Source organism: Pseudopodoces humilis, chromosome 31 (genome assembly GCF_049639895.1).
Source record: "Pseudopodoces humilis isolate 2021_Gansu_Grassland_sample_001 chromosome 31, ASM4963989v1, whole genome shotgun sequence".
Taxonomy (NCBI): Eukaryota; Metazoa; Chordata; class Aves; order Passeriformes; family Paridae; genus Pseudopodoces; species Pseudopodoces humilis.
The window spans coordinates 807590-828774 of record NC_142230.1 but is presented as its reverse complement, the minus strand read 5'-3'; the positions used below and the strand labels follow the sequence as shown (position 1 = coordinate 828774).

The 21185-nt window shown below is 48.6% G+C and overlaps 2 protein-coding genes and 2 long non-coding RNA genes across 5 annotated transcripts; 2 read left to right on the top strand and 2 right to left on the bottom strand.

Moving 5' to 3' along the window:
- The first annotated feature begins 7627 nt into the window (after positions 1 to 7627).
- Positions 7628 to 9214, top strand: LOC102113900 (uncharacterized). Its single transcript, XM_014262188.2, has 2 exons — positions 7628 to 7650; positions 8478 to 9214. Exon 2 carries the CDS (start codon positions 8500 to 8502, stop codon positions 8863 to 8865), a length of 366 nt encoding a protein of 121 aa, XP_014117663.1. The 5' UTR covers positions 7628 to 7650; positions 8478 to 8499; the 3' UTR covers positions 8866 to 9214.
- A 1691-nt stretch (positions 9215 to 10905) lies between these two features.
- LOC106628819 (uncharacterized) lies at positions 10906 to 14577 on the bottom strand. 2 transcript variants are annotated; one of them, XR_015774769.1, is made up of 2 exons: positions 12948 to 13088; positions 10906 to 11685 (listed from the first exon to the last, which is right to left on the bottom strand). XR_015774769.1 is itself a non-coding variant. In XM_088068703.1 (2 exons), exons 1-2 carry the CDS (start codon positions 14499 to 14501, stop codon positions 11416 to 11418), a joined length of 360 nt encoding a protein of 119 aa, XP_087924829.1. In that variant the 5' UTR covers positions 14502 to 14577; the 3' UTR covers positions 10906 to 11415. The 2 variants fall into 2 exon arrangements, 1 of the variants encoding a protein (XP_087924829.1); XM_088068703.1 differs by lacking the exon at positions 12948 to 13088 and adding an exon at positions 14412 to 14577.
- A 2200-nt stretch (positions 14578 to 16777) lies between these two features.
- LOC148182383 (uncharacterized) lies at positions 16778 to 18109 on the bottom strand. The gene is made up of 2 exons (XR_015774770.1): positions 18062 to 18109; positions 16778 to 17402 (listed from the first exon to the last, which is right to left on the bottom strand). It is a non-coding gene; the product is annotated as an uncharacterized LOC148182383 (long non-coding RNA).
- Positions 18110 to 19797: 1688 nt separating this feature from the next.
- LOC148182382 (uncharacterized) lies at positions 19798 to 21185 on the top strand. Its single transcript, XR_015774771.1, has 2 exons — positions 19798 to 19826; positions 20364 to 21185. It is a non-coding gene; the product is annotated as an uncharacterized LOC148182382 (long non-coding RNA).

Genomic DNA, 21185 nt, shown 5'->3' with positions numbered 1-21185 from the left:
CCTTGCAGCAGGTTATTGGCGTGTGGGTGTCTCTGTGTGTTCCCTGTCCTTATCCTGCTGCACCAGCCTGATCCTATCACCAGGAGAGCGAAATTCCTGAGGGATCTGGCCCAGACGTCCCTTCCTTCCCCACATTTCCAGTCTCTGTGGGGATTTTTGATCAATTTTGGCTTTCCTGGCACCTGTTCCTGGTGTCCTCAGGCTCGGCCTCCCCGTCTCGGCAGTGACACGAGCAGAGGGGTTGGAAAAGCCCTCCAGGATCGAGTCCAAGCCGTGCCCAGTCCCCACCTGGTCACTCAGACCAATGTCCAGGCCTTCCTCGGACACCTCCAGGGATGGCCACTCCCTAGGCAACCCCTTCCAAAGCCTGGCCTCCCTTTTCCAGGAGGAATTTTCCCAAATTTCCCACCCTGAGCCTCCCCTGGCACCACTGGAGGCTGTTCCCTCTCCTCCTGTCCCTGTTCCCTGGGCTCAGATCCCAATTCCCCCCTGGAAGAGCCTGAAATTCCCCCTTTTCTCCAGGCTGAGCCACCCCCAGTTCCCTCAGGATTTTCCAGACCCTTTTCCAGCTGCTCCAGCCCCGTTCCCATCCCTGGCCCTGCTCAACGTCTCTCAGCACAACCTGGACACGACGGTGATGCTCCCTCATGGAACTGAGGATTTCTTTGGGAATAAATTGGCAATAAACCCTTCCCAAGCTCTCCTGGCTGGCTTTGAAATGTTATGTAGCGTGTCAGGAACAGCGCCAGTGTCATCAGGGAGATGTGGGAATGTGGGATTATTCCGGGGCAGTCACTCTTTGGGGAATTATTACCCTCATGTGGAAGGAAAACAAAGTCGCCCAGGCACTGTAATAATGTGTAATTAACGCTGGTGTGCTCTGGAGCAGGTGATTAAAGCAGATTCTCCCCAGCCACACAGTTCTTGCAAAAGAGAAACCCCCCAAACCTCAAAAACCAGGGATCTTTATTGTTGGGAATATTTGGGAGTAAGCTGCAGTTTATTGAGGGCTCTCAAGATTGCCTAAGTTGAGATCTGCATTTACCACAATCCAGAAAAATCAGTGAAATGATGGAATTCTGCCAGGGGGTTTTGATAGAAGTATTTTTGATGCATTTTTGTTCCTCTTGATATAAAAGCCCCTAGTGTGAAATGTCCTTTCAGAGATAAAAGATATTGGGTGTCTCACTAAGAAAATTCAACGCCTTTTTAAGATAGAAGCATTTGCTAATATCTCTTAGGTTCATTATTAGGCCTAATTATTTGGTTTAATTAATGATTGCGGGTTAACAATATCCATCTAAATATGGTGAATTTTGAAATTCTTGTTTCCAACACTGCCAATTTTTGTTTCCTGCATCATGCCCCGATTTCCCTTTTCCTGAGAGGCTGCACTCTTTAACAAATAATTTGAAAATTCAGTTTGGGCCATGATTGGGTGCCCAGCTCATTTGGGATGGGTCTGGTCTCTGGGGAGGATCCTCAGCCTCTCATGGAATCTTTGTGCTGGAGGCATCTCCTGCGGCATCAGCCCTGTGGTTGGTTCCCAAGGGAACATTTAAATGGATAATTCCCCAGTGAATACGTCCTGGAATTACAGGAGTTGGTTTCCAGTTATTTAAATTACCCGGCTCTCACCTGTTATGATGATATCGCAGCCAGGCCGCAAGTTCCTCTCCCCATCCAACTTTTCCTGAGCCTCAGGACAGGAAGGAATTCTGGGTTTGGGGTCTGGAAGGGGCGTACGAGGAAGTTGTGGGTGAGCTGATGGTCAGAGCCACAGGAAAGGGGGAATTTCAGGGGGTTATTGGGAAGGAATTCTTCCATGTGAGGGTGGCACAGGATATTCCATGGTTTCTTCATCCCTGGAAGTGTCCCAGGCCAGGCTGGAGCCACCCGGAATGGGATGACCTTTAAGGTCTCTTCACCCACCCAGAACAGGTGTAGGAGAAACTCGAATGTTCCTGAGATATCAGGACAGATCCATGGAAAATGAGCTTTGGTGCTGCCAGCTGATGCTTGGGAAGCCCTGGGAGGGGTCTGGGCTGCAATTCCATGATGATCTGGCACTTCCTGAACGCTCCTGAGGAGCTGGAATGAACAGGTGAGGAAACGTCCCGTCCCTGTTTGGTGACTCCTGCGACAGGAGCATCTGGGGTGAGGAATTTTGCACTCCAGTGTTCCCAGAAGGTTGACCTGCAGCAGAGGAGGAGATCCTGGAAGTGCCCTGGATCCCTGGAGCAGGGGGAGGCGCCGGGACACCCTCAGAGCTGCGGCATTCAAAGAAGGAAGGGGAAGTGAGGTGGGAGCCAGGTGGCTCCAGGTCAGCGATGTGGCGGGAGGTGACGGCGGGTGACAGGGCTGGGACGGGCAGGAAATCACCACCTGTGGGTCCTGTCCCCCAGGGAAAGTGCTGGCGCCTTGGGAATGATCCGAGGAGGAAGTCGGAAGGGAAGGACATCACAAAATGGTGCTGTGCTGGCAAACTTGGGCAGGGATGGAGGTCAAATGGGACCAAAAAACTCAGAATTTCACCCTGATCTTTGGCTTCCTGGGTTTTATTCCACCTCCCCTCCTGTGTGTGGCTGCCCAAGCCCTTCCACGCTCTCCATGCAGGCAGGAGAAGCCTTTGAGTGCAGGGAGGTAAACTGAGTTTACCCTGTTGGGAGACTCCACCACTTCCTAATGTTTTCCCTGGGGAACCCAGCCCATTCCTCTGCTGACAGCAGAAGCGTTGCAAAACCTCTCTGAAAGGCTTTGCCACCTTCAAAGGGCTGCTCTGATTTACTGATCTACCGTGCTCTGCTTGGGGGGAGGCTCCTCCCTGACCCCCCTTCCTGGGGCACCCCGATCTGGGGCTGTCCTCAAATTGGGACCGCCAGACCTCGCTCTTGGCTGGGGCTGCTCCTTCCCAGACAGGGAAATGGAGCTCTGGAGCTCATCTCTGCTTCTTGGAACTGGTTCCAGGTCAGGGTTTCGGGGAAGTCAATGACACGGTGGAAAGAAATGGATGTTGGGCTGGAGGATCAGCGGTTCTGCTGACTGATCCTGGTTTTCTGCCCATGGAACGGCTTCTCCGACCTCCTCCCTTAATTATCTTCTCGAGCCTTTCCTCTGCTTTGCTCTGAGAGCTGGGAAATGCAGAAATGCTTCTGCAGGAGGCCACCATGGCAAGAGGAAGGATGGCTAATATTCCGAATTTAAATAATCTTCAGTATTCTAAACCTAAATCATCTTAATTGTTCTAAATCTAAATAATCTTTAAAATTCAAATCTAAATCATCTTTAGTGTTTGAAACCTAAATAATTTTTAATATGTTAAATCTAAATAATCTTTGGTGTTCTACACATAAATCATCTTAATTATTCTAAATCTAAATAATCTTTAGTATTTGAAATTGAAATAATTTTTAATATGTTAAATCTAAATAATCTTTGGTGTTCTACACATAAATCATCTTAAATATTCTAAATCTAAATAATACTTAGTATTTGAAATCTAAATAATTTTTAATATGTTAACTCTAAATAATCTTTGCTGTTCTACACATAAATCATCTTAATTATTCTAAACCTAAATAATCTTTATTATTCAAAACCTACATAATCTTTAATATTCTAAATCTAACTCATCTTCGGTACTCTAAACCTAAATAATTTTTAATATTCCAAATCTGAATAATCCTTGGTATTCTAAACCTAAATAATCTTTTAGTAGTCTAAATCTAAACCATCTTTAATATTTTAGACACGAACCATCTTTAGTATTCCAAATCCAAGTCAGGGCTCCCGAGTCTCCCGAGGTGGCACGGCAGGGGCTGGCAGGAACTCCCTGAAGAACCGGCTGCTCCATCTGCGGAGGAGCTGAAGCCTCCAGCGCCCGGCCATGGCTTGGCTGCCTTTGGTCTTTCCTCCTGGGTGTCTTTAACCCTGATTGTCACCCATTTCCTGCCCTGGACGAGACTCCCCCTCAATCTCTCGTCCTTGCGGTTCATTGCCTGAGAACCAAGGCTAGCTTTGATCCAGGAGCCGCTCTCGGCGGGGAAATCGATCGGCCGATGCCTTTTCTTGGTGAAGTGTTTGGGTAAACCCAAGGTCAAGGGTTAGTTAAGGTTTCTCCTTCTGGGGGAAATGAGTCAGGAGCCATTGAGATGGAGATGTGGTGACAGTCCCTACCATCCGAGTCTAGACTGGTGTCTCCTTGCAGGGCTCCCTGGGGTGGCTGGGGGTCCCTTAAAAATGCGGGCTGAGCCCAGACAGAAGCAGAGCAGACATTTGAAGCTGCAACTAGAGCAATTTAATTGAAAATGAGAAGCAGCGAGGGACAGAAAGAAGTTAGCAGAGATACAAAAGGGGCTTTGGCAAGCAGAGCGCTCCTGATGGTGCGTGATGGTTTTCCTGGTGGAAGTGGTGGAGTTTTCCAGTCCAAATGCCTTTCTTTGTCGTGTTCGCTGTCAGGTGAGGGGCAGCAGGGACACGGAACGGGAGCTCCTCTGCTAAAAGTCACCTTCGGTCAGAGTCGGACAAAACCAATTTTGTTGGAGAAACACAATTTTTGTTCCACTACACAAAGTGGCTGGGGGTGAATTTTAAAAGCTCTTTCCTCACACCCAAAAGTCTCTTTCTGCTCCCAAAAGTGCTCTAAAGGTGCCTCAGCCCTGTGAGAGTGATAGTTGGAGAGACAGGAGATCCTACAGAGGGTTACACACGGAGTATCCTACACAGCCTGGCGCCCACACATCCCCCAGAGTCAGAAACCTAACCCATGCATCCGTGTCCTGCATTTCATCCCGTGGGCGCTACTCCTGCTGGGAACAGCTCAGATGGCTCTGTCCCCAAGCTGAATGGACAAGGGGAGGCTTAATCCGAAGTTTCCAAGGCTACCCAAGCTACCCACACAACCCAGGAGCCTGGGGAGCCCCTCGATCTTCCCGGAGAGCCTCCCAACAACATCCCCATTGAGGTTGGCGTAGATGATTCCGCTGATGTTCCCAGAGGGGTTACAGAAGCTCCTGACGTTCCTGAAGGACGGGGGGATATCTTGCAACTGGTCCCGGCAGAAGCTTAAGGAGCGCCCGGAGAAGAAGTTGGGGCTCCCAAAGCCGCCAAAGTTGTCGCTGCTGGCGTGGGCGCAGCAGCCGTTGTCACAGCACTCCTTGAAGGAATTCATCCTTTGTTGATTTGGAGAGCCTGGAACACACACCCAGAAACAAAATTTATGGGCTGCAGAGGGCAGAGCAAAAGCTCCGACTCGGTCCCTCCTGTGCATCGTTTTAATTAACTTATTTATTACTTAACTCTTAATTAACTCATTTATTTTTGTAATCTCTTCAATCCCAAACAACTTTGCTGGTTTTTTTTCCCCCTTCAACATTTGGAAACTGCTGACTAAACGTAGCGAATGAGGGTTTAGCCAGCCGGGAGCTGAGCTTTCCCACCCCAGAAGTCAGAGAAATGTAAAAAATGAAAGAAAAATATAATAAATATAACCCAGAACTTAAAATTACTTTTTACCACAAAATCATGGCAGCAAATTTCCAGTTTTCAGCACTTTAAAGCCTAATATTAAAAAAGCACAAGAAAGAAGAGCAAAAAGCTTTGAGTAGAATAATTCCTTGAGATTGTAGGGAATTTTTTGTTTGTTTCTGGCTCTAAAATGACAATGAATTTCAATAAATAAATATAAACAGGTACCTGTATACAGACACTGGTTATATGTTATAAAGACAAAGCAGTACCTACTAAATAAATAGCTAACTAAAGATTATGAATTTAATATATATTCTTATATTTATTTATATTTCTATTTACATTTACATTTGTATTTGTATTTCTATTTACAGTTATTTATATTTATATTTATATTTATATTTATATTTATATTTGTATTTGTATTTATATTTATATTTATATTTATATTTATATTTATATTTACATTTACATTTACATTTACATTTACATTTACATTTACATTTATATTTATATTTATATTTATATTTATATTTATCTGGAGAAACGCAGACACAGGAGAGTAGAGTCAATACTCAACCTCTGCTTCACCAGGAGAAGTCACGAGGAGAAACTGTGAGGAGCAGATGACTTTTCGGAGTCGGGGGTCCGTTTTTAACTTCCACGGCGAACCATCTGACTCTTTGTTCCTCCAACCTACGTCACCGGAGCCAACCATTTTCATATTTTCTGTGTTTGGAGTCGCGGCGCCAACGTCAACCCTTTAGAATTCCTTTAATCTTGAAGCAATATTACATTTCTAGGGAAATAGCCCGGAATTCCTTGCGGCCAGGTGGGGAGAAATTTGAGGAGATATTTATTTGTTTGGGGAAATATTCTGATAATTAAGGGCTGTGAAGTGGCCTCCTAGGTGCTCCATTGGCTTGGCTTTGGCGCCTTCGGCGTCGTTCGTGGAGGACAAAGGGATCTCCCACTGGATTTGTATCCCAGGTTCCCCAACAACGACCCAAAGACGTTTTCTGACGGCCTTGTGGGCGTTCCCAAATATTCCTTCCTATTTTAATTGATTTTTTGGGATGCTTTTTGACTTTCATGGAACGACATCACCTTAGTATGGTGAACCAGAGGTCCTGAGGATTGACCATGTTATTAAATCTGGAGGTGTCTTTTGGTGGCAAACTATTAATATTTAAATCCAGCAACACTTTGCAAATTGAAAACATTAAAGAGTGTTTATGAAGTGCTTTGGTATTCAAAATTTGGAGGAAGCCTCAACATCCTGCTTGCTCATTATTACGCTTATTTCATATTCAAATTAATGCCAGAAATTAGGTGAAGGTCACGCAAGGAGTTCTGCCCTTAAGTGCATCGCTCCTCGCTATCGTTAACTTCTACACATGGTGATTCTTTGTGGAAAAAAATACCAGCAGGGTTCTTTTCGTGTTCACTTAATGCTCTTTTAGTGCTAATCCTGATAATTTCTTTATTTCCAGATCAAGTTGAGACTTGAATTCTCCACTTTGCTCTGCTGAACTGAAGTTAAACCCTCCAGTGCAAACAATGCAGGTGGACTTTTAAAAACATTCTTCCTGCTCCTGCAGCAGCATGGCTTTCATTTAGGAGCACTTTGGAATTAAGATTTATTTACAGTTCTGGTCCTTTTTCCTGAAGTTGATGAGGTTTAATGTAAAATCCAACCTTTACATTTCCTTTAAATAAAACCCTATGGTGCATCTTTCTACTGAACTCACATATTTTCAAACATTTGGGAAAGTTCTCCTTTATTTTTTCCCTAAAAATTTCTCTCTCTCCAATGACCCTGAGAAATCAGAAACGTCCTTTCTATCCTACAAAAAATAAATTTCGGATTTGACAACGGAGGCAATAAAATGGTATCAGGAATGTTGTTGGCCCAGAAAACGTTAAGATGAAAGAAACCTGTAATATTCGGGACATACGGGAGGCTGGGAACACAGTAATAATCCCAAACAATGAGGAAAATTACATTAATTGTAGATATGACGTGTACAGGCAAATTTGTTCTCCAACCAATAGGGCTCCAAACCTTTTGAATCCACAGGGCGTCTGAGATAAGCCAGGAGGGCAAAGCTGGAGTATAAAAAGGGTTGGGAGCTCAAGGCTCCTCATCAGCTCTCCTGCCTCCTCCTCCAGGTTAACTCGGTAAGATTTTCCTCCTTTCTTCCCCTGGACTGGGAATTTTCCTTTCAGAATTTCTGCTGGGCTCCTCTGAGCTCTCAGGTTTATCTCTTCTTTTCACCTGGGCTTGCTGGGTTCAACTTTGAGAGGTGTAGGTGGAACCTTCCTGCTCCTGTTGCTACCTGGGTTTCCAAAAAGGGATTTTTAGGGCAGCAGAGGTAGGAAAGGGTTTCCCCACCATGACTCTTGGGGAGTTTTTCCTTAATTTTTTTTTTTTTAAGTGTGATTTTGGGTCTGTTTGGCTGCACAGACGTTCTTAGGTGTGTCCACACTCTGTGGTTTCTTCTGTGGGCTCTCAGCATTTCCAGGTGCAAATTAAAACGGGTGGAAAGCACTGAAATGGGTCTGATGGACCCAAAACCTGAAGGCTGTTATCACAGGAAAACTTTGGGAAGACTTTCCTGATGGAGTCAGGGATGCAGATCTCCATGAAAAGCTGACGTCCTAAAATAAAATTAGGGTTGCTAATTACTAACCAGGTTCTGTCAGAAAAAACCCTGAAGCAGCAGCAGCAGCAAGGTTTTGATCTCTCTGATTCAATCATCAGGGGTTCCACCAATCCCAGGAATAGTTTGATACGAATATATTAAATCTATATGAATGTAGAATATAAAGCAATTTAAAGGCAGCGGATAAATGAGCAGATTATGCAAATGGGGCTTAATGAGGAGCTGAGGTCATAATTTTGCCTCTGCCCTTGGTCTCACGGGACCGGTGAGGGAGATTCTGAGCTCTGAGGCCGCTGCTACTCCTTGGAGTATTCACTCCTCCTCCTTTCCTCCCCGTTGCAGGTTTTACCTCCATCTCCCAAAGATGACTTTCCTCCAAAGCCAGTGCGACGACGACTGCTACTCCTCCTGCAACTACGGGAGCCTCTACGGCTACCGGGGCTACGACTGCGGCAGCCCCTGTGGCTACCGGGGCTACGGGAGCCTCTACGGCTCCCGCGGCCTCTACGGCTTCGGGGACCGCTACGGCTACGGCAGCTTGTACGGCTACCGGGGCATCTTCGGCTCCGGGGACTGCTACGGCTCCGGGGGGCTCTATGGGGGCTATAGGGGTTTCTACGGCTCTGGGGACTGCTCTGGATACCCCGGGTTTTACTCCAGCCGCTACGGGTACCCCTTCGGCTCCCGCTACGGCCAAAGGTTCGGCTACGGGGGCTGCTACAGCTTGTAAAGCCAGCGGGAGCGACCCCGAAACCCAGCCCGGGTTTTGGATTGGTGGAGTCCGGCAGAGTTTTGGGGACAAGAGCCACCCCCGGGGTGCTCCGAGAGCTCTGCGCTGCTGCTGAAGGGCTGGCGATGATTCGCCTTCATCCCGCTGCTGCTCCCGCGGTCCCGGCTCTCCTCTCGACCCAGATCTTCTCCTCAACGCTCCAAGCAAACCAGACGAAGAGTTCTCGGCAGTGCTGTACAAAATATTCCTTCTGACTGGATGATGTGGGTGTTATGTGACTTTGGGAGTGTGGTATTTCCGTTCTGTATCCTTTTTAAAATTATCTCTGCCATTCATTCCTATTAAAGGGTTTTTTTTTCCTGCATCAATTCAGCATTTCTGGGTTTATTTGCCATTTAAGTTCCTCAAAGAGCTTGAAATCTTTGGTATCCCAAATCTTGGGGAAGCCTCAGCATCCTGTTTGCTCTTTCTTACGCTTATTTTAAATTAAAATTGACTGCAGAAATTAGGTGGAGGTCACACAAATCTGAAATCCTTCACAGGAAAATGATGAACTTTGTGAGCTTAGGGACTGGAGATGTCAAAGGCAACACTGGTGAGGTTGGACCTCAATCCCATGTCCCGTGCCAAGAGGGAACTTTGGGCTCTTCCAGGTGGGATTTGGGATCTGATTCCAGGGAACAGGGGCAGGACAAGAGGGAACGGCCTCGAGCTGTGCCAGGGGAGGCTCAGGGTGGACATGAGGAGGAATTTCCTCATGTTCCTGGTAAGGGAGAATGAGGACATTTCAACTGTTTTTTTGTCTTTAGGACTATTTGCCTTTTCCCCAACATTTTCCCCCCCATCTTCTGGCTTTTAGCCCTTGGATTTAGTACGTGATTGTAACTGTACCTGTAAAAATGTGTTTTTTCACCTCAAATGGATTTTTTTCAGTTCTGTGTGGAAGATCAAGGGGGTGTTCTGAGTTTTCCAGGCTAAAATCTGCACAAGCAAAGCCACCACTTCCTCCTTGACACCTTTAACATTCATTTCAATTCAGTTTTTTAATGTTTTTTCTTATTTTTTTATGGCTGGGCATGAAATGTGTGTTAAATTGGAGAGTGATAGAAAACTGAGACGCTGAAACAAGAGCAGTTGAATTCAGTTTCCAGGAATTGGACAATATTCTGCTCAGCTGAACATTTTTCTGTATTCTCTATAGAGATCTGGGACTAAATGTTTTCTATCTTAAAACATTATCATAAAGGAGTATTCCAGCCCTGTTGTGATGAAGTTTTAGCTCTACCCCAGGGAAAACCAGCACATTTAACCTTAAATCTGGTAATAGCTTCAATTAAGAAAAGGAAATGGAGAAGTTTTGGTATTTCTTGAATTTCTGAGGGGTGGAAAAGAGTAAATTTATGGGGAGCAGCTGCTCTGAATGTGGAAGGGAAGGAAGAGCTTTGAATCACAGAATTCCAGGATCACTGAGGCTGGAAAAGCCCTCTGAGATCATCAATCCCAAGATGTGCCTGATCCCACCACACCAACACCCAGGAATTCCTTGGACGCCTCCAGGGATGGCCACTCCAAACCTCCCAGAGCCTGGCCACCCTTTTCCAGGAGGAATTTTCCCAAATTTCCCACCCTGAGCCTCCCCTGGCACAGCTCGAGGCCGTTCCCTCTTGCCCTGTCCCTGTTCCCTGAAATCAGACCCCAAATCCCCCCTGGAAGAGCCCAGAATTCCCTCTGGATCCCCCTTTTCTCCAGGCTGAACCTCCCCAGCTCCCTCAGGATTTTCCAGAACCTTCTCCTGCTGTTCCATCCCCATTCCCATCCCTGGACATTCTCCAGCCCCTCAATGTCCCCCTTGCCATGAGGGGCTCAGAGCTGGACATGGATTCAAGGACAGAAAGTCCCTTCGGAATTCCACAGCTCCCAGAATATCCACTCAAACCAAGGGCACAGGCAAGAAAAAAACTGGATCTCCAGAGTTTGTTTGGTTTTTTTTTTTAGCAAATGCAGAAAGTATTTAATAGAATAAGAAAAAGAGCTGGCACAGACACAGAAAGATTATAGTTTTGGGATGCTGGAAGCAGCTCCGGGAGATGAGTCACCGCACTCCAGAACATTCCTTTTTGCTGAAGCCCTGTTGTTCATCCTCCAGGACCTCGTAAATCCAGATCAAAGGCCAGACAGCCGTAACGCTCCCTCACCCAGGGCTGCAGCACCGTGCTGGAAGTGCTCATTGAAAATGCAGATGACACCAAATCTCATTTCACAGAGGTCCTCCAGCCCCATTGCAGCAACTCGAAGAAGTTTCACATGAATTGCAGATCGCCCCTCCCGCTGCTGTGGGAGGGTTCGAACGCAGAATATCAGGAGAGTGGAGAAAGGCAGGAAGGAGGAGGCGGAGAAGACAAGAAAAGCAGAAATTCCAAGAGGTTTCGGAGCACGGCAAAGCCCCCAAACTTCACCGTGGGGGCTCTGCGCTCCTGCGAACATCAACGGCGGGCTCAACCATTCGTCTTCCGTGGGTGCGGGTCGGTCGGCGGGGATTTTCCCGTGGGATCAGCAGCAGGGGTAGCAGCAGGAGTAGGAGCAGTACGAGGGGTAGCTGTAGCGCGTGGTGCAGCTCCGGGAGGTGCAGCAGCTGCCGTAGGAGCGGCGGTAGCAGCTCAGGGTGCGGGAGATGCAGGGCCTGCAGCTGTAGGTGCGGGTGCAGGTGCGGTAGCAGGGGGAGCAGCACAGGGTGTAGCAGCACGGGGAGTAGCAGCACGGGGAGTAGCAGCACGGGGAGTAGCAGCAGGACATCTTGGGGTGCAGGGGGTGCGGGCGAGCCTGGAACAGGGAGGGAGGAAAAGGGGGAGAAAAAGGAGCAGAGCTGTGGAGTGAGCCGGCTGGGGCTGGGTGGAAGTGTTGAGTGAATCCCTTAGGTTGGTGTGGGGTTTTCATGTCATGGATCCCCTGAACCCCAGGATCCCAGAATTTCAGAACCCTGGGGTCCCAGGATTCCACAACCCCGGGATCCCGAGATTCCAGAACCCCAGGATCCAAAATTCTGGAACCCCAAGATCCAAAATTTGGGAACCCCAGGATCCCAGGACTCCAGAACCCCAGGACCCCAGAATTTCAGAACCCCAGGATCCCAGAATTCTGGGATCCCAGGATTCCAGAACCCCAGGATCCCAGAATTCTGGGATCCCAGGATTCCAGAACCCCAGGATCCAAAATTCTGGAACCCCAGGATCCAGGATTCCAGAACCCCAGGATCCATGATTCTGGAACCCCAGGATCCACAATTCTGGAACCCCGGGATCCCAGGATTCCGGAACACCAGGATCCCAGCATCACTTGGAAAAGACCTCCAATATCGAGTCCAACCTGCACCCAATCCCCAGCCCAGAGCTCTGCGTGCCACATCCAGCCCTTCCTTGGGATGTGGACCCCAAACCTCCCTTCCAGATCCTGAAAACCCTTTCCAATAAAAATAAAAATCCTTCCCGAAGAAGGAATTTGTGGGTGTTTGCTGCCCAGGCTCCCAGTGGAGGTGGCTGAGGTAAAACCCATCCGAGGGGTGTGAAGGAGTGCCAATGTCTGACTCGAACCCCTCACAGCGTTTTCTGGAGTTCTTAGAAGCGCTCATGCACAGCTCAAGGAGTTCATTCCGTCTCCAACCTCCCTGTCTGCTTTTAATCTTGGCACATAAACAATTCCTTCTCCTGGCTTTGTTAGTACCAGTTCTAGCAAGGACACTCTGCTGGACAGTGGAGGTTTAAACCCTGCAGCTCAGAGCTGCCCCGGGGACTCCAGAGGGACAAAAACAATTCCTGGGACTTTTCCATATTCCCCGTTGCAACATCCTGCTGCTAAAAGCCGTTTCCTCCTTGCACAACGACCCTGCCCGGGCCTGAAAATCCCGGGTGTCGCCAGGGGGAAAAAAAAAGAAACCCCAAAAAAAAAGTAACTCAGCTTCCCATCTTTCCAAAGACGTGGGAATGTCCACACGTCGATGCCCCCTAGATTAAAGAACATCCAGGGGAAAACACGCGATTTTCCCCCCAAGTTGAAGGATTCTCGGCGAGAACGGGATCTGGACTTACCGAGTTCAGCGGGAAGAGCAAAGCAAGAGGAGCCGTGTGAGGAGCGCTGGGCTTGGGAGCATTTTTATATTCCCATTGTGGAAGTCGGAGCAGCTCCCTGTGAGCTTCCCTCAGTCACGGGATAAATTTGGGAAGTACATCAGCAGCCCAATTGCTATAATTGTTTTCCTCCGCATTTAGGACGATTTTGGAATTCCTGGGGCTGGGCACTGTGATTACAGCCCGGGTGATTCTTTCATCTCCAGACTTTCCAGGACAAGGGCATTCCTGGGAAAGCACCCGGAGGACAGCTGGGAATGGGGCTGGAGGCTACGCAGAACAGCTCCAGCCACAATTCCTGGTCAGCTGGGAGCCCATGGATTGGTTCTTTACCTCGTGGCCCCCCAGGGGAGCTGGACACCGCACATTTTGGGGTGACGTAAAACACCCGGGGAGCGGAGGAGGGTTGCCCCCGAGTGCTCGGGGATTTCCGTCACAATTAATGACAGGCGTTCCATTGATTCCTTTAGGTTCTTCTCCTGCCTATAATTTGTCCTAGGAGAGGTTCAGGCCGAGGCATGGGATCAATTAAAGCAGCATCTGAGAAATGTGGTCAGTTTTTATGGTGTGGGGGTTTTTATTTTTGCCTTTTTTATTTTATTTTTTTTTTTCCAGATGAAATTACTGGAAAAACTCGCTTGGGCCGGTGTCTCGTGATATCATTCACGTGTCTGATATTTATAGGGTTTATATATGGGATTTGTGGGCATGAGCTGGCGGCGTGAGCTCATCCCAGAATCCCTCCCTCTCCTGGGATGCATCCATGGGCAGGGGGTGAGGGAAGGGATTCTCCCCCTCTGCTCTTTCTGGTGAGATCCCACCGGGAATGCTGAGCCCAGTTCTGGGGTTCCCAACATAAAAGGGACGTGGAATTGTTGGAGGAAGTCCAGAGGGGACCACGGAGTTGATAAAGGCACTGGAGCCCTTCCCCTGTGGATCCAGGCTGGGAATGTTGGGAATGCTGAGCCTGTGGAGACCCCAGAGCCCCTCCCAGGATCTGCTGGGGCTCCGGGGAAGCTGGAGAGGGATTTTTCCTCTGGAACTGCAGGGACAGGAAACAGGGAATGGGGTCAGGGGGACAGAGGGGGAACCTGGGTGGGATGTTGGGAAGGAATTGTTCCATGTGAGGGCCTGGCTCAGGTTATTCCAGGGATTTTCCACCCCTGGAAGTCTCCAAAGCCAGGCTGGACGGGGCTTGGAGCAGCCTGGGGTAGTGGGAGGTGTCCTTTAGGAGACCTTTAAGGTCCCTTCCAACCCAACCCATCCCATGGTTCCGTATCCATAATAACGAGACGAGGATCTTCTCTTTTTTCTTTTAAAAAAACACCAACTTTCGGGGTCCTCCTCAGCTTTAGTGATGAAATCCAGGTCTCCTAAATTCAGAGGGGTTAAAATTACCAAACGATTTTCCTGGGCAGCCCCTACCTTGGATGGGAGGGATTTTCCTGAGGCAGGGAAGCAGGAATCACTCCCTGAGCTGCTGTGGTGGCATTTTCCAGCCGGCTGCAGCTGCATCCCTCTCACTCTGCTCCAGGGGACGTCAGGAATTGATTTAAATAGATAAAAACCTCCCTTGGCCCCGGGGCTTCCTTCCCCGACCTGCTTGTGATACCCGAGGAGCCTTTCAGCAACAAACAGGGAGGGTTTAAATAACCCAAACATTCCCAAATTAACTCCTAATGACTGCTTTGGGAGGACATTGATACCATAAATTCTGATGAGGCTCAGCATTTCCCCGGTGCCTGTCATTATCCTCATTTAATATGCAAATGAGGCTTGTCTCACTGCGGGGGAAGGTCATACAGGGAGGTATTTGCTGAATTTTAAAAAAGCCTCTTGATTTGTGCTGGGAAGGCTGAAAAACAGCATTCGTAAGATTTGCTGCGAAATAATTCTGTAATTTTAACTCCTACAAATTCCCTTGTCCGCTCTGAAATCTGGATTTCATCACTAAAAATGAGGAGGAGCCAGAAGAGCTTTTAAGACAAAAAAAAAAATTGTGGGTTTTTTTTTTTGTGTGTTTTCAGGTTGGGCAGAGAACAGATTAATGATCCCTGATGGAGAGTAAACCAATTATTTTAATTGAAGTTGTGACATGGGTAAATAAATTTAATTTTGTTGGTGTTTACACTGGTCAGATCATTTCTGAGCGACCAAAGCACCTCCCAAAGGGCTGAAGGGCACTGGAAGGGCCAGGAATTGTCCTGGGAAGTTCAGCTAACTCCAAAGTTCCTTCAACGATCCAAATTAATGCAAAAATCTGGGTGTCCCAATCCCTGAAAATCCGAAATTGAGCTGAAGAAACGGGAATTCACTTCTCTGTCTAAAAACACAGGGACGAACTCAAGAAAGGGTTCGGTCATTAGGTGGAAATCTAATTTATAGAACATCTTGTTAATTACAGAAAGATGGAGTGAAATTCCCAAGGAATAATAAATTGAGGCATTTAATGAAGGGCTCTGATTGATGGGATGGGTTAAAACCTGTTTGTCCTCAGGAAACTTCAGTGCCTTTGTGTTTTGGTGTTTTTTTTTTTACATTCTATACAAAATTTAAATCTGAACATCTTGAAAAAATACATTCTGAGAACAGAAATCAGTCCAAATTTCTCTGACTCTGAAGCAGGAAAGTTTATTATTTACTCCATCAACCCTTCACTCCTTTTAAACTTTTAAACCAAATTCACGCCTAAACCAGAGCGGCTTTAAATAAGAAACGAATCCCTTCTGATGCTGAATTTGCACATCCGGATGAGCAGAGGAAAATGCTGATTTCCATATCCGGGATCTGCGCTCCTGCTCTTCCTTTGGGAAGGGTTTTAGCCTATGGTGAGGGCTGGCAGATGCTCACAGGATGTTATTCCAGGCCTTTCCCAGCTCTCCCGGAGCCCCTTTAGGCCCTGGAAGGAGCTCTGAGCTCTCGCTGGAGCTTCCCTTCCCTTCCCTTCCCTTCCCTTCCCTTCCCTTCCCTTCCCTTCCCTTCCCTTCCCTTCCCTTCCCTTCCCTTCCCTTCCCTTCCCTTCCCTTCCCTTCCCTTCCCTTCCCTTCCCTTCCCTTCCCTTCCCTTCCCTTCCCTTCCCGGCTCCGGAGCAGAGCCATCCAGCCCTGGGAACAGCTCCAGGTTCTGCTCTGGGAGGCTCCAGACCCCAATCCAGGACTCCAGAGGGGGATTTTGGTTCCCTGGAATGTCCCTCCTTCCCTCCCTTCCCTCCCTTTGGGGTCTCTCGTGTTCCCGGGACTGCCCTGGGGTGGCCGCGCTTCCTCCCGGCCTTTCCCGTGCTCTGCCCATCCCTCCCCCGGCAGCTCCTGGGGCTCTCCCGGGATTTCCTCGGCTCGGGAATCCCTCCCTGTCCTCCAGCAGCTCCTGCTGGGCTGCACAAAGCCCCTTCTCCGAGGCCTTGGAGCTGCGGGAAGCGGAGGGAGTCTGGAATTCTGTGTGTCGGAACATCCTGCAGCCTCAAGTGGGGCAGGACTTGGGCTGGAAATGTCGCCGGCAAGCCCTGATGCATTTTTTCCCCCTAAATCTTCACATTTTCCAGCTCGTGCTTTGGAAACTGGAATGTTTTTGTGGAAGAGGGGCAGAGCTGGGACGTGGCAAATGTGAGTTTTGGAGCAGACAGAAATGGAGGTGCCCAGTGTGTCCTCGGTCCCCTCAGATTCTGCTAAAAACCGCAGATCTGAGAAACCGGTGCCCCCCTTTAAAGTTCTTTTTTCCTGCGTGTGTCAGGTAAATAATTAGCAAAGTCAAATGAAATATTGAAAAGAACATTAAAATACAACCCAAGGCAGCAGTGTGATGCAAGATCTTTTAATGAGAGTAAGAAGTTGCAGCTTGTAGTAGCACAGGAGCAGCCAGAGGTTTACACACCATCATACACCGAGGAGTAGCTACACCTCACAGCAGAGGTTTGGGGAGTAAAGCTGGTGTTGGAGAAGAGCGGAGAGGCTCCTACTCCTGCTCTGCCCTCACACCTCAGAACACACAATAATCTCACCCCAAAAGATGGAGAAGAAACGGCAAAAAAAGCAAATTAATCAGAGTAACAACGGGCATCGAGGAGATTCCGAACCCTCAGGACCCATCACCGGGGCTGAGCCAGGGCAAAATCCACCCAGGAGCCTCCAGCGCGGATTTTGGGGGGTTTTCCTGCTCAGCACTGGTAGCAGGGGTAGCAGCTGCCGTAGGAGTATCTCTGGTAGTAGCGGGAGGAGTAGGGCGAGCAGTAGCGGGGGCTGAAGGAGGGGCAGCAGTCGCGGTAGCCACAGAGCCTCCCGTAGTAGCCCTGGTAGCCACAGGGGCTGCCGCAGTCGTAGCTGCGGGAGCTGAACACGGTCCCGTAGCTGCAGGGGGAGTAGCAGGAATCCTCACACTGCCGCTGGTAGCAGAAAGTCATCTTGGGGCTGGAGGGAGGCGAGGCTGGAAGGCAGGAAAGGAGGAATGGGAGATTTGGGGGAATGGTTTGGGTTGGGAGGGAATTAAAGTTCATCCGGTTCCACCCCTGCCACGGGCAGCGACACCTTCCTCCAGCCCAGGGCGCTCCAGCCTGGCCTCGGACGCTTCCAGGGATGCGGAATCCATGGAATATCCTGTGCCAGGGCCTCCCCACCCTCCCAGGGGCTCGAATCTGGGGCTGCTGTCAGTTTGAAAGGTGAGGTCGGGTCTGTCCCGGAGATCCAGCGGGAATTCGCTGCTGTTGGGCAGCCCCGTGTGAGGGTGGAAAACAGGGACAGGAGAGAAGGATGATCCCAAATGAACCTTTCCATTCAAGGCCACCCTCTGCGGGAAGAACCTTTCCGTGATGTCCCACCTAACCCCCCCTGACACAGCTAATTAATAATAAATCCTGAAATAACCCGTAATACCCTCAAATAAAGCATTCCTCCTCGTGCATGTCTCGGGAAGCCAAATTCCTACATTTAGCAGCATCTTAACACCCCGTTTTTAACAAAAGCCCTGAACTGCACGGCCACGAAACCGCCTCTAAAACATAATTTTAAAGTTTTTCTTCCACCCCTACCCCGCCACGGCAAAACCCAGCAGCAACCCGGCCGCAAAACCCCTTAAGCCCGACTTACCACGCTGAGCAAGAGCCGAGGCTGAAGGAGCGAGTGCAGAGCCTTGGGTTTCGCTCCCTTTTATACATTTATCTGCCCCAGCCTCTGGTGCTTTAAACTCCTTCTCATCACCCCAAACTCAGCCCGCTCACGTCATCCCCGCAGCTGATGGGGTTGTTTTCCTCGCTTTGGGATCGTTACTCAGCTCTTGGCTGCCAAAAAGATGACTTCGCTCCGCTCTCCTCTTTCATGTCCAGACTTCCTGGGTCAATTACATCTGGGGAATTAGGGTGGCGAAATCTGAGTTATAGCAGGAAAAGGAAGGAAGGATATGGAGAGAAGAAATTAATGGATGTTGGCAATCCCAGTTTGGGATGAATGGGCAAATGTCTGTGTGTGAAACCTGCAATGATGCTGGATTCGTCTGAGGGAGAAAGAATTTCAATTATTTTTCAAAATGAAAATCCTTAGAAATAATTTATAGTTTGGGTCTATTTAAAAATCGTATTTTTTAGGCCAGAATATTTATATTGTTCTTATTTATACTTTTTAAAAAAATTATTATTAAGTAATTCGACAGAACTTTGACAAATTCCTAAGCTGTAGAAAGAAATGAAGGAATTTTGCTTGCTCCAAAAAGATCTGCTCCGTGTTTAGAAAACGATTCACTCCTGACAAGGAGAAAGATAAAAAACTCCAGGGATTTATCTCTGTAACACCCTCAGTTTTCCCGAGAAATCCCCCAAATTCTAAATGTGGTTTAATGAAAATTCTTTTCCATATTGTTGAGGTGTTTAATTCTCCCTAATGAAGGTGAATAATATTGAACCCCAGCCTGGGGTTCCCTGGTGACCTTCACCTCCAAACCCTGTTTTGCTGTTTACTCCCATCCCAGGGGAGGATAATGACAGGCAGCACGTCAGGAGTTCTGGGCCTTTCTCTAAATTTGGAATATCAAAGCCTTCATTAAGACTTATTAAATATTTTCGGGCACAAAGAGATTTATTATTTCAATATTAACACCACTTTGCTACGCCCCGCTGTTATGTAACACCCGCTCCAAAAAATTGGGGTGGATTGGGGTGTCCTGTTCCCTGGCTTTATTAAAATTGTAATTTATACCTTCAGATCTGGCTCTGCGGGAGATTTTTTTTCTCCCCTCTAAAAATACGCCCTGGACATACCATTTCAATGCTCACAGGCCAATTTTCTGGCTGAATCAATAACATCCCCTTGCACGGCGGCTCCAAATCAAAGAGCGGCTCTTTTCCCCCTTTGGAAGTCGCAGGAAATGTTGTGAGGGATCGGCGGGGACGCGCCAATGTCCCGCGTGTTATTAAGAATTATGAAATTCATGAAAAAAGCAAAGGTCGTGCGTCCCTTCCGTGACTGTCCCGGGAAAAAAAAAAAAAAAACAAAAAAACACGACAAAGCAAATTCACAGCGAGGCCGCTCTTCCAAACCTGCCGCGTTTGGAATTCCGCAGGACTTTGCTGATCCCGAGGAGTCGCCGCTGTCCCAAAGCGCAAATTCAGCGCGATGATGGCGAGGTTTAATTGCCCTGAGTGGCTTCGGGATCAAAGGGACCCGGCGGGCGGAGCCTCCCTGCCACGGTGCCGGATCCATCCTCAGGAATATCGATGAGGGGAGGAAAAGGGGCTGGAAATTTGGGGTGACCCGGACACGTGTCCCTTGTGCGGGGCGGGACCGGCAGCTCCATAAAAACCCCCGCAGCCCTGCGGAGAAACCATTCCCTTCTCCTGCCTTCTCCTCCTTGCAGACGAGGGTAAGTGGGAACAGATTTGGGAAATTCGAGTGAGTGATGAAGGGATGGATTTCATCCTGTTCCCCCTCACTTTATTATTATTTTTTCCCTGCTAATCTACAAACGCTGCGGCCAAAGGGAATTGAGGCTGTGACTTAGGAGTTATCCCCGCGCAAAACAATCTTTCCTCCCTGGATTTTTGAATATTTGACTGTTTGAAGCAGTCTCAGTCCTTCACGGATCCCCTTGTCCCTTCAAGTCTTCCAGCGCAGCTCTGAGGATGCTCCAGCCCTGCTTTGACTCAGGGTCGCGGTTCACAACCCCATTTTCCAGTGGGACTGTGTGGAAAAGCTCAGCAAGGCTGCTCAGGGTGGAGGATTAGGGGGAAGAAATTCGGCCTTAATTGGGGCGCTAATTTGGCCCTAAATTCGGGACGGAGCAATGGATGAGGGCATTGGGCAGCGGTTTGCGGTCTCTCCCTTCCCTGCAGCGTTTCCCCGGGCTTTCCTCGCTGTCGGGACACACCTCACGGGCTTTTTCTCCTTTCCTGCCTTCCAGCCTCGCCTCCCTCCAGCCCCAAGATGACTTTCTGCTACCAGCGGCAGTGTGAGGATTCCTGCTACTCCCCCTGCAGCTACGGGACCGTGTTCAGCTCCCGCAGCTACGACTGCGGCAGCCCCTGTGGCTACCAGGGCTACTACGGGAGGCTCTGTGGCTACCGCGACTGCTGCCCCTCCTTCAGCCCCCGCTACTGCTCGCCCTACTCCTCCCGCTACTACCAGAGATACTCCTACGGCAGCTGCTACCCCTGCTAAATCCACTGGGATTTCACAGGGAATTAATGATGGAATTCCCGGCGGAGGCTTTGACGGAGCTCCGAGTCCAGGGATGAGACGGGACCTGGGAGAGCTCGGGGTTCCTGTTAAAGTTTCCTCGATGTTCCTCCAAAACGCTTTGTTTTCCCTTTTTCTCTGCTGTATCTCTCAGCGTTCCCTGGGTTTGGTGGTGTAAAAGAAACGGGGTTTAATATTTGTTAACAAATCTCTCAATTTATAGCAATTTCCCAGCTCAGTTTAGCGAAACCTGCAGGGTGCCTGTCCTAGGAATGAATTTCTGACTTAACCGCCTTTGAAACTGTCCCAGAGAAACCCTAAATCACCCTGAATTTACTTTCACGTCCCAGACAGCTTCGCTCCATCGGGCTGGAAACAAGTGGGAAAGCCTGAAAACGGAAAATCGACAGCCAAAGTTGTGCCGATTAAACCGCGAGATTTTCTGCTCAGATAAATTAATGTCGTGCCCATTCTTCCTTCTCTCTGTGCTGTTTTCCATCGTGATTGTCAGCTTTACTCTCATTAAAAAACGTTCCAGCATCGTGAA

Excerpts from the sequence above, each read along its gene's own strand:
- LOC106628819 (XM_088068703.1), bottom strand. The coding sequence starts at position 14,501 with ATGCAGCTGCAGCCGGCTGGAAAATGCCACCACAGCAGCTCAGGGAGT. Across the intron at positions 11,686-14,411 it reads GAAAATCCCTCCCATCCAAG|GCTCGCCCGCACCCCCTGCA; the intron begins GTAGGGGCTGCC and ends TCCCTGTTCCAG.
- LOC102113900 (XM_014262188.2), top strand. The coding sequence starts at position 8,500 with ATGACTTTCCTCCAAAGCCAGTGCGACGACGACTGCTACTCCTCCTGC.